Source organism: Cryptotermes secundus, unplaced genomic scaffold, assembly GCF_002891405.2.
Source record: "Cryptotermes secundus unplaced genomic scaffold, Csec_1.0 scaffold501, whole genome shotgun sequence".
Taxonomy (NCBI): Eukaryota; Metazoa; Arthropoda; class Insecta; order Blattodea; family Kalotermitidae; genus Cryptotermes; species Cryptotermes secundus.
In genome coordinates, this window is record NW_019725007.1 from 181,337 (window position 1) to 192,424 (window position 11,088).

Genomic DNA, 11,088 nt, shown 5'->3' on the forward strand with positions numbered 1-11,088 from the left:
TTTATCTATTTATTTGCTAGTTAATTATTATTAAATAACATACATTTTTAAGTAATTTTATGAACCTTTGGGAAGAGTATCATCTGGTCTTGTCAGCTTTCTGTGTGTCGTAATTGGATCGATTATATAACTGCCTTCATCGCCATCTTCCTCTTCCTCTTCTTCTTCCTCCTCCTCTTCTTCTTCATATTCGTAAACTGGTGCAGAGTCATCAGTTGGTGCATCATTCTCGACTGGTTCGGCGTCATCAGCTATTGGCTCGTCCTCGTCATCACCTCTGTATGGAGCAGTCAAGCATCATCTCGTACAGACATTTCTTAGTTACGGGCACTCATTATTTCTATAAAAAGCAAGTCTCATTTCGTTCAAGCCCTGCAGCTGTTAGTAACTGGTTAGGCAATAGACACTCTGGCGGCAGAAGCCTTGGTCTCACCATTGTTCTAGCGACGTTTGTCACTGGATTTGGTTCTCAACGAGGTGCATGCACCGCCCATCCTCACAGCCTGTACCCCATCTCAAAGTTACCTCTCACTCTTCTAGAAACAGCAGAAGACCCGCCTAAATCACGAAATATAGCAGAATCGTATANCGGAGCGCGGGCCTCAGTTCGGTTGGCTATCAGCGCCCGTATGCCTGACAAATACCGCTACGGCCATTTAAGGCAAAGGTGGCAGGCAGGACACTCACAAGAAGCACAGGAGTAGATCAATGTTGAAAAGGTACGTTGTATATATATTTCATATAATTAATTTATCTATTTATTTGCTAGTTAATTATTATTAAATAACATACATTTTCAAGTAATTTTATGAACCTTTGGGAAGAGTATCATCTGGTCTTGTCAGCTTTCTGTGTGTCGTAATTGGATCGATTATATAACTGCCTTCATCGCCATCTTCCTCTTCCTCTTCTTCTTCCTCCTCCTCTTCTTCTTCATATTCGTAAACTGGTGCAGAGTCATCAGTTGGTGCATCATTCTCGACTGGTTCGGCGTCATCAGCTATTGGCTCGTCCTCGTCATCACCTCTGTATGGAGCAGTCAAGCATCATCTCGTACAGACATTTCTTAGTTACGGGCACTCATTATTTCTATAAAAAGCAAGTCTCATTTCGTTCAAGCCCTGCAGCTGTTAGTAACTGGTTAGGCAATAGACACTCTGGCGGCAGAAGCCTTGGTCTCACCATTGTTCTAGCGACGTTTGTCACTGGATTTGGTTCTCAACGAGGTGCATGCACCGCCCATCCTCACAGCCTGTACCCCATCTCAAAGTTACCTCTCACTCTTCTAGAAACAGCAGAAGACCCGCCTAAATCACGAAATATAGCAGAATCGTATAATTTTACATTTGTAGATTGGTTACATAGCCCACTTTACGGTGTCAGAAATACACGTAAATCTTATTGCTCTGCTAACCAACCAACCAACCAACTAACCGGCTGACTAACTCCAGGGGTCTGAGTCAATCTTGAGAAGGCACCAATTCCTCAGCTACTTAAGAATTTCCCAGCATTCCATGGAACCCAAAGCTTCATTACCGTGTTCACAAGGGCCATCCACTGGTCCCTATCCTGAGCTACACTAGTCCAGTTCTCTAAGATCCATTTTATTATTATCCTCCCACCTACTATAGGCCTTCGTAGTGGTTTCTGGCTTTCCCATCAGAACCCTGTATGCATTAATTTTTCTCCCATGCATGCTACATGCTCTGCCCGTCTCATACTCCTTCACTTGATCGTTCATTTGGCGAAGATAATACGTTCTGAAGCTCCTCATTACGCAATTCTTACCAACCTCCTATTATTTCATACCTCTTCGGCCCTCTTCTCAAACACCTTACGTCCTTCCTTTAATATCAGAGACCAAGTTTCATAGCCATACAAAACTAAAGGAAAATTTATCATTTTGTATATTATAATTATTAACTTATTACAAAGCAGACAAGACAAAGGGTTTTGAACTGAACAGTAGCAAGCACTACCTGAGTTAATGTGCCCTCGAATCCCTCATTAATCAAATTTTAATTCGTTAGTCTTCTTCTGCCATGAGGGATGAAGCTGTGTAGCCTGCGCCCATGCAGAACATGAATCTTATAGAGAGACCGTAGGACTAATGTGACAGGTGATCAGCCCTGTCGCAAGGCAAACATAGAATGAGAACAGACAAACATCCATGCCTCTAGTGGGATTCGAACCCACGATGCCATTGTTCAAACGGACAAAAATTTTGTGTACCTTACACCCCGCGGCCACTGTGGTCAGCTTGATTTTGTGTCTATCTGTCTATTGCTCTACAGCCCCTTTTTGGACCTTGGCCGTTTTTCAGTTTCTTAATCAAATACATAGTAGNAGGTTTGGACTCCTTGGACGGGGATCAGGCCGCCGCAAGGCCTCTACTTACACACAGAACAACACAACCACAGAATAAACGCACATAGACATTCATGTGTTGAGTGGGATTCGAACCCACGATCCCAGCTCTCGAGCGGGCGAAGACAGTTCATGTCTTAGACCACGTGGCTGGCCACTGTGACCGGCGGTTTGTTATCATCGTTCCCAAATGTCTCCTTGCTTAGCTTCCATAGCGAAACTGGTACCACTGTAGTAACCTGCTTATAAATAACAGAGATATAGGAAGAGGAGTGTGTAAGTTGGAGTGACATCGAAGAAACTGGCTTAGTTATCAACGCATAACTACATTGGAGCGGACTGTATGATTCTCCCCAGCACACCATTCTTACAGCCAAGCGGTTGGGTATAAAGCCCTCATAAAATGTCAGGGTAGGAAATGAGATGAATAAAATGAAAATGCATGCAATATGTCGCTCATTGACAAGGATAAGATCACGCTCTACATTGAAAATTCGTAAAGGGAGTGAGAAGTTTTACGAACGGCCAGAATTACAGTACCACGCACTATCCGTGACGTTCGTGAGATCGACGCGCCACCAGAGACATTTCATGTATAAATTTTCTTTCCCTCAACATTACCCTGCAGCATGGCCACCAACGTCTCCGGCCTCCCTTCCTTCGGCTGTTATTTCGTCTTCTTGTCGAGTCGCTTCAGCGCCATCTTGTCCACTGCCCGCAACAAGGACTTCACTTCCTCTGGACAAACAGCTACCGTGTTGAAACCGCAGAATGGGGCAGGACAAAACAGGATTGGACACGGACAACGAAAAAGAAACAAGAACATAAATAAAAAAACTAATAGGAAATAAAAATAATATATATATAAAATATTTTCTTGTGTTTGATCACACAACATGGAGCGTGGTTCTTCTCTTTGAAAGCCAAAGCACATTCATAGAGTTCTCAAGATGCCAGTCAGTATGGCCTTTTCTTTTCCTTTCCACTGTCAATAACTAACTAAATTTTCTTGACCTCGGCACTAGTTGGAAGTGAGTGGTCAGCTTCGCACCCCAGCCGTTTTAGCCCCGGGGAAAAAGCCCCGGGTACCCATTGGATAAGAGGTTTGGTGGACCCCCGAGTTGGTCTGGACGACACGGAGAAGAGTGAATTCTTGATCCTACCGGGACTCGAAATCCGACCTCTCGGTCGTCCAGCCCGTAGCCAGTCGCTATACCGACTGCGCTATCCCAGCTCCTGATAATAATCATAATAATAATAACAACAGTGCCTGACAGTAATGTTCTTAGCAGCAAGAAGCAAAGAAAGCTTTGCAGCGTGGCAGAACTTTGTGCCACAACCGTGCAGCAGCAGTAGCAGGTAGGCAGTGGGATTCAAGAGCACACAAAATGCGGTTAGGATATCACATTAAACCCACACATAAGCATATAGCAAGCAGTTTGCAACTGATCTCTCTCTTGCGTCACACTGACGTGGTAGCTAATGAAAATACGCTGAGAGAACTGCTGTTGGGCGGCTGAGCTCATGAATGGACCCGCGTAATAAAGCAGGCGTTCTTTACATTCTAATGACGCAGTCTGAAGACATTCTTCCAGCGGCATGATTTACGGCTCGTTACGTAACGAGAATATTGCTCCGATGTACAAGCACATGCGCATTTTAAACTCTTCAAATTCGTCCAGAACCGTTCGTAATTTATTAGCACCTTTAATTAACAGCAAGAGATAATAAGAAACTGTAATCCTCAAGCTTTCTTAACTTGCGTCCCACTGGGTCATTTTGCCCAAACACTTAGCCCCAGCAGAGTAAAACGGTTTCTCTTTTTCCAAGAAGTCGCAATGTACATTCAGGAGAAAATTAAGAAGATCTTGAACTCGGGTAATGCTTGCTACCATTCAGTCCAGAACCTTTTGTTTTCTCGTCTGCTGTCTAAAAATATAGAAATTAGAATATACAAAACTATGATTTTGCCTGTGGTTCTGTATGGGTGTGAAACTTGGTCTCTGACATTAAGGGAGGAACATAGACTGAGGGTGTTTGAGAACAGGGTGTTGAGGAGAATATTTGGACCGAAGAGAGATGAAGTGACAGGAGGTTGGAGAAAACTGCATAATGAGGAGCTTCATAACTTGTACTCTTCTCCAAGTATAATGAGAAGGGGCAACTCAAGGAGGATGAGGTGGACAGGGCATGTAGCACCAACGGTAAGAACAGAAATTGATATAGGATATTGGTTGGAAAATAAGAAGAAAGAGACCACTGGGAAGACCAAGACGTGGGTGGATGGACAATATTAAAATAAATCTTAGAGAGATATGATTTGATGGCATGGATTGGATTGATCTGGCTCAGGATATGGACCAGTGGAGGGCTCTTGTGAACACGGTAATGAACCTTCGGGTTCTATATAATGCTGGGAAATTCTTGAGTAGCTGCAGAATTAGCGGCTCCTCAAGAAGGGCTCAGCTCCATGAGTAAAAATACATTTTAGTATATCATTAATGGAAGTTCTTAAGAACCTAAATTTGTAATCTTAATAGTATGCATCCTGTTGTGTGTCATACACAAGGTACACAAAATGTATACAAAAGCATGCAGTCTGCACAACAGTATTCCGTATTTAAAGCAAAGCAGAAACACTCAGGTGCACAATAAGGATCCTTATTGAAGAATTAGATGCAATTCAACAACTGAGTCTGGTATCATTGTACGCCTGATGATGACCCAGTATAAGGGTCGAAACATGTTGCATCAATAAAAACATATGTTGATGCGATAGTGTCTGCTTTATTTTAAATACAGAATATTGTTGTGCAGACTGCATACTTTTGTATACATTTTGTGTACATTAAATAAATTTGTAACATTGTTTCATAATATGCCGTGTCGCTTTAATTTCACATAAAGAACAAAATACTGTTGTTGGCATAAATGTGCTTATGGTGGAAAATTAATGAGACTCTTGTGCTTACAGCGCGTAGAAGTCTTTTTGAAACTGATTTTCTTTTGTGACTGAATTAAGTATTTATTTTCAGACCTCACCTCTGAACCAGATGGCCCTCAGCCTGACCATTGGTACGCGTCCAACGGATTGAGAAACACGGATATAAACAGACAGTTAAACCTTGCAAATATTTTGGGCCTGCCGTTTGCACATTATGCTAATATGAAGTCTTCCTTTCTGTGAACTTGAGAGCCACAGATTTCAGTATCGCCTCAGGATTTTCATGTATACTGCACCATGCGCTTTCCAGCTCCGAAGCAGACACACTTGGCAATTTTTAAGTCATGAAATTTTAGAGGTTATAGATATTGGGACATGACGCCTAAAAGCAGAATTAGTGGAGTCATATCTAGGCGTCTATTGCCAGGCAACGGCTCAGTAAACACCGCCTAAAAGCCGGAAGAGTGGAGCCAGACACGAAACTACCCATTTCGCTACGAGAATGCTCCAGCAAGTTTCCGAGACAACGCGTACAGAAAGAAAGAGTTACAACTGAACCCTTGAATTAGGTGCTCTGTTCACGGTGGCCGAAAGTAATAAAACGCGGGAAGTTTGCCAGAAAAAGACTTGTCTCCCTTGTGGAGGCGGGGTCGAGTACCTGCGAGTCGTAGGAGGCGACGAAAAGGGAAGTCTCGAATCTCAGACAGTTAAATATGGTCGCGAGTCCCACGGGACTAGGACCCGAGAATGACTGCGCTGGTGAGGACCAGAAGCAATTGTAAATGACAGACCCGCCCTCCCGTCAGAGAGAGCGCCCACATCAACAAATCTGCAACTGTCTGAGAGTATTAAAGATCTGGTCGTAATCCCAAGATGGGTGCTTTATTCCAAGACAGACTGGCCGACTGACTGTCTGTCGTAACACAAGACTCGACTCGACTCGACTCGACTCGGAAGTAATTCGAGAGACTACAGACTTCTCAAGCTTCATCGTGTTACCGGGCAAGCAGATGCTGAAGATTTTACTTTGTGTGTTATAGTTACAGTAACATTTAGAGTGATATAATTAAGCGTAGTTACAACTGGTGACTATCCAATAATTCGATTCGCCAATCCATACCCCGCCTCCGGGTCACTAATACACGGGACAATTTGAGTATACACTTGAGCGTTGACTTACGACCGACTTCCGTTCTGACTGACAGGACGTAAGTCGATCTGGTCGTATGTCGGCCATATATTTATTAACAGTATTTTTTAACTTTCGTAATCTTTTTATCATCTTTATAATTTATTTTTAAAAACTTTTACATTTTAATCATCTTTTATTTTTCTTTTATATTTGTGGTCGTAAGTCACATAGGTCGTAAGTAGACGACCGAGTGTATTTCATTAAAAGTTTTCATACTGTGGCGGGTTGTATCAAATGGGGCTAAGGACCACAGCAAAGACTAAACTTACTTCCCGCTATGTTCTTCTTCCGGCCCCATGTGGGCACTGCCAGCAGCCCAGAAAGAATACGAGAAACGTTCCGTTTAATATAGTAAAATTTAAAGAATGCCGTCCTCTGGGATGTGGCGCCCTGCAGACCTTGTGTTACCCGACATTTCGGAGGAACGTATTGCCTCCATCTTCAGGGGAGAAAACCCCGCGAGCGAGGAACCAGAGTGAGCAGATGGCTAGCTGTCTGCATTCCTCATAGTGACCGCTGCGAAAACCCCAAATCCTACATAGAAAAATTTGTCTATAACTTGTTAATTATAACAAAAGGCGGGTAAAAGTATTAAAAATTGTATGTGATATAAAATATATGTATTACTGAATTAATTTAAACATTTCTCTGAAATGAATATACTGTATTCACCAAAATACAATGGCAATTTTATTCATGACTCTGAAGTGTAAGCAGCTTTTTAGAAGTGTTGGCCACAGTTAAAATCAAAGATGAGTGTCACCGACTTCATTCTTGGTGGTATAGATTTCAAAGATAAACTTTTAAGTTCAGTTCAATTACGTTCAAAAAATTGTTGACGGAGAAAATTAATTTCTAAGTCTCTGTGAAATAGCATATTTGTATTGACAATGGATAACACAAAAACCAGTAAGTTATATCAATTCGCAATGAGTGGAGTTTGAAATGTGCACAGTGAAACGTAAATAAAAAGTAAAGCTATCCCTTAACAGGCCGTGAAGGCCCATATGGTTGTGACACGTTGAGGGTCCCACATTATCTAGACAATCGGTTCACAGATGGAGGTGAGGTTGCCAGTCTTACGCGGCGGCCGCCGAATCGAATTGGCCAAACGTAGAAACCACCGGAGAAGAAGAGTTATTTATCTGGAGACGTGTAATATGGCGGTGCATGCAGTGCGCTGTTCTCAATTTATTTTCAGTTCTTGGTAAAACGTGAGACATTTAGTCCTGCAGCTGTTTATGCGGGTTGCCGCATGACGCCCCTACTGAGAGCGCATTTCGTAGCTGCAGGAAACGCTGGGTTAACCGCCCGAGCAATTCGTAATCCAGTCTCGAGCGTCTCGAGCCCGCTCCCATCTACTGCAGACCCACATTTCTCTAAAGGCGCGTCCACATTACTCGTGCTCGTGTGACTCGCTATGCTCGCGAGTAGTGTGGACGATATAACAAGTCACGAGACAAGCAAATTTGAAATTTCTAATTTAAAAACTATAGCCAATAAATTAAAATACACTACAGCCTATACACACTACGAGTAAATATACGGATCCTCACGCGCCGAAGCCTGGCGAGCAACTGAAGTAGTGTGGACGAAGATTTACGAGCACAAGTAAAAGCCAGACGAGTCTCCCGACGAGCACAAGCCTGGCGAACACGAGCACGAGCACGAGTAATGTGGACGCGTCTTAAGATGCAGAGAAATTAGTTCGCCTGCTTAGCAAAATAATCTTTAAGCTGCACGTACACACACTTTATATTAAAATGCAAAACAGAAGGCACAGTCAGTTGAACACACACAGATTGTGGCACCTTGCAATATTGTGTGAGAGCGAGAATATGAGGCTTGCATCTTCACTGAGGCGACCAAAATCTGTTTTCAGAACAGAGCCGTTGCTTTATAGAAACACTAAACAAAACGAGAAAAGACAAAGCATGTAAAACTTTACGAAAGCCTCTCACGGTCCTTATACCCACCCAGGTCTTCTTTATTTACATTTCATGTAAATGTTGCAATTTTAGTGTGGAGTTTTCCTGATTTACTTCGTTATCTTCCCAAAACAGAAATGTCTTGAGGACTTGCTGCAGCACTGAACCATTCTCTGCAATTCCTCAAGTTAATTCTTAAAGGGCAGTAACATGGACCGTGTCACTTAACACTTAGAAGCTCTTCCCTTTGCGGACAATGTATTTATGTTTTCCGTATGATTTTCAAATGAGCAAGCGATCATTTCACCATATATTATTAACAGAGTGATCTTCATGATACAGACTCAGCAGACGAATTTCTAAATAAGGTAAAAGGTAAAGTTGTCCATTTAACTAATTAAGCACTAAGGCATGAAGGCGTATGGGGGAGTGCATGTATAGATCCACATTTTCCTGACCTCGGCACTACATGGAGGTGAGTGATCAGCTTCAAGCTCTGGCCGCTTTACCTTCGGAGAAATGGCCCCCGGTACCCATTGGATAGGAGGTTGGGTGAACCCCAGAGCCGGTGTGGACGACACGGAGAAGTGAAAATTCTTGACACTACCGGGACTCGAACTCCGACCCTTCTACCGTCCAGCCCGTAGCCAGTCGCTGTACCGACTGAGCTATCCCGGCTTTTATAAATAAGGGTATCCGAGAATAAATGCGCAAATTTAAACACTTTTATTGAGTAAACAGAGCCAGAAAAGTACAGTTTTCACAACATGAAAGCACGAACGATACTTCTCCTGTGGAGCGCAGATGACTGTGCGCATGCGTTAAGTCTCAGGGCAGCTGGATACCGATGAACATTTTGCGAGCAACAAAGAGAACACAGGTAGAAGCGCAGTGAAGTGAGACCCTCCTAGCTCTAGCCACTTTCTCAACAAAACTATTTAAAACAAGTACATTCTTTCTCGGACACTCTGTACTATGTAGATGAAATTCAGGCTTTAGATCTAAAGTTTGCCTGGAAATTTGGAACGTTAGAATTTTAGGCCTGGACTTAGCTTAGATGTTAGAATTTAACTCTAAACTTGTGTGTGATTCTGCCTTACTAACCACTGACTGGGGGCGGAACTACACGAAATATCGTGGATATTTCCCCACGAGTCTGCTTACAGCATCCTCCGTTTCTTCTCACAGGATACGCACTTAGGTTACTCTTGGTTGCGCCGTCATTTTCATCGGTTTCTGCATGTTCTGTTATGTAGCGTCTATATAATATTGCTACATACTTTATACTTTTGAAGTGCGCCTGTTCCTTAACTTAACACAAAATTTCTTGGTGCGGACCTGCAAATTTTATTCCAGAACACATTATGACATATAAACACGCGGTAGCGTAGTTGGTTGAGGCAGTATGCTACAAGCCAAAAGGTCGTGGGTTCGAATCCCGACGAGGTCATTGGATTTTTCAATTGACCTAATTCTTCCAGCCGCACTATGGCCCCCGAGTCGACCCAGCCTCTAACAGAAATGAGTACCGGGAATCTTCCTGTGGTGTAAAGGACGCCCGGCGTGTAAGACTGACAACCTTACCGCCATCTGTGAGCCCCCCCCCGCCAAAAAAAATCCGTGCCTTTAGTCCACAAGCGAACTATACCGACCGAGCGACCGCCACTTGTCGGCGAAGTTATTGACAACTTTAATGGATAGAGGGTATCGCGTGGTCAGCGCAACGAATCCCCACGGCCGTTAATCTCGGTTTTATAGACCGGAGCCGCTATTTCCTTGAAATTACTCCTCAGTTATCCTCACGAGGCTGAGTGGACCCCGTTCCAGACCCACTACGTCTCAGAAAATCTAGTTGGGCCGGGAATCGAACCCGGGACCTCTGGATCTGTAACCAGGAGCTCTAACCACTAGACCACAGAGGCAGTCCATCTGTGTGCCGATTGTCTAGAAAATGTGGGAGCCTCGACGTCTCACAACTCTATGAGCCTGCACTGTCTGTTACAGGGATAGCTTTACCTTTTATTTCCATTAGATCTGTGACTTTGTCGTCTCGTTTTGTGACAGTTTTTGTTAGCGCTGCTCTCACAATATTTCGTTTGCCGCAGATGAATTCATGACGATTTTCCCTCTCACTTCCACACGATGTTCCAGTGGGCTTTTCTTCATGCAGTTGCATATACATTTACGAAGCGTATTACTACGCGATTCTGATGAACCCGTATACAATTCTTTGGCTGCGCAGTGCAGATGCGCACCTCATCACGCCCTTCTCAGCTGCCGACGCCTTCAATTTGACTTCGTTGTCACAATTAGAGCTGCGGAGGCTTGCTCAGTTCAGTTGAAGAGGGCAATACACTCTGACTCATCCACTTGTGTCTAAAACAGAGACTCGAAATGTTGGCTAGTGCACAGTCCTCCCAAACTGAGCGTTGCCGGTTCATGCACTGAAACCAAAACACCTGGGCGCAGTCATAATGTCTCATTTTAATGCGATGGCATCCGGTTCCAACTTTGTTGCTATCCTGAATACCTTTTCCAGCCTAATAGCGGGAGTATACCTTATAATAAGTCACAACAGCAACCTCCATTTTCAGTTCATCTTTTTTTTCTTAATTCGCATAGTGGGGGATGGAGTCCAACTGGGTCCACTCGGCACG

At 43.5% G+C, this 11,088-nt stretch overlaps 2 protein-coding genes across 2 annotated transcripts in view; both read right to left on the reverse strand.

The window, feature by feature from the left end:
• Positions 1–11,088, reverse strand: part of LOC111863183 (arginine kinase) — a 189,294-nt gene that overhangs the window by 94,778 nt on the left and 83,428 nt on the right. The window lies entirely within an intron of this gene.
• LOC111863186 (glutamic acid-rich protein-like) overlaps positions 745–11,088 on the reverse strand; it is a 14,198-nt gene continuing 3,854 nt past the window's right edge. Inside the window, exons 2-3 of the mRNA XM_023849254.2 lie at positions 2,989–3,117; positions 745–1,026 (exon numbers count right to left, since the gene is read on the reverse strand). Coding sequence (XP_023705022.1) covers positions 807–1,026; positions 2,989–3,117 — 349 coding nt within the window. The 3' untranslated portion in view covers positions 745–806. The remainder of the gene's footprint in view (positions 1,027–2,988; positions 3,118–11,088) is intronic.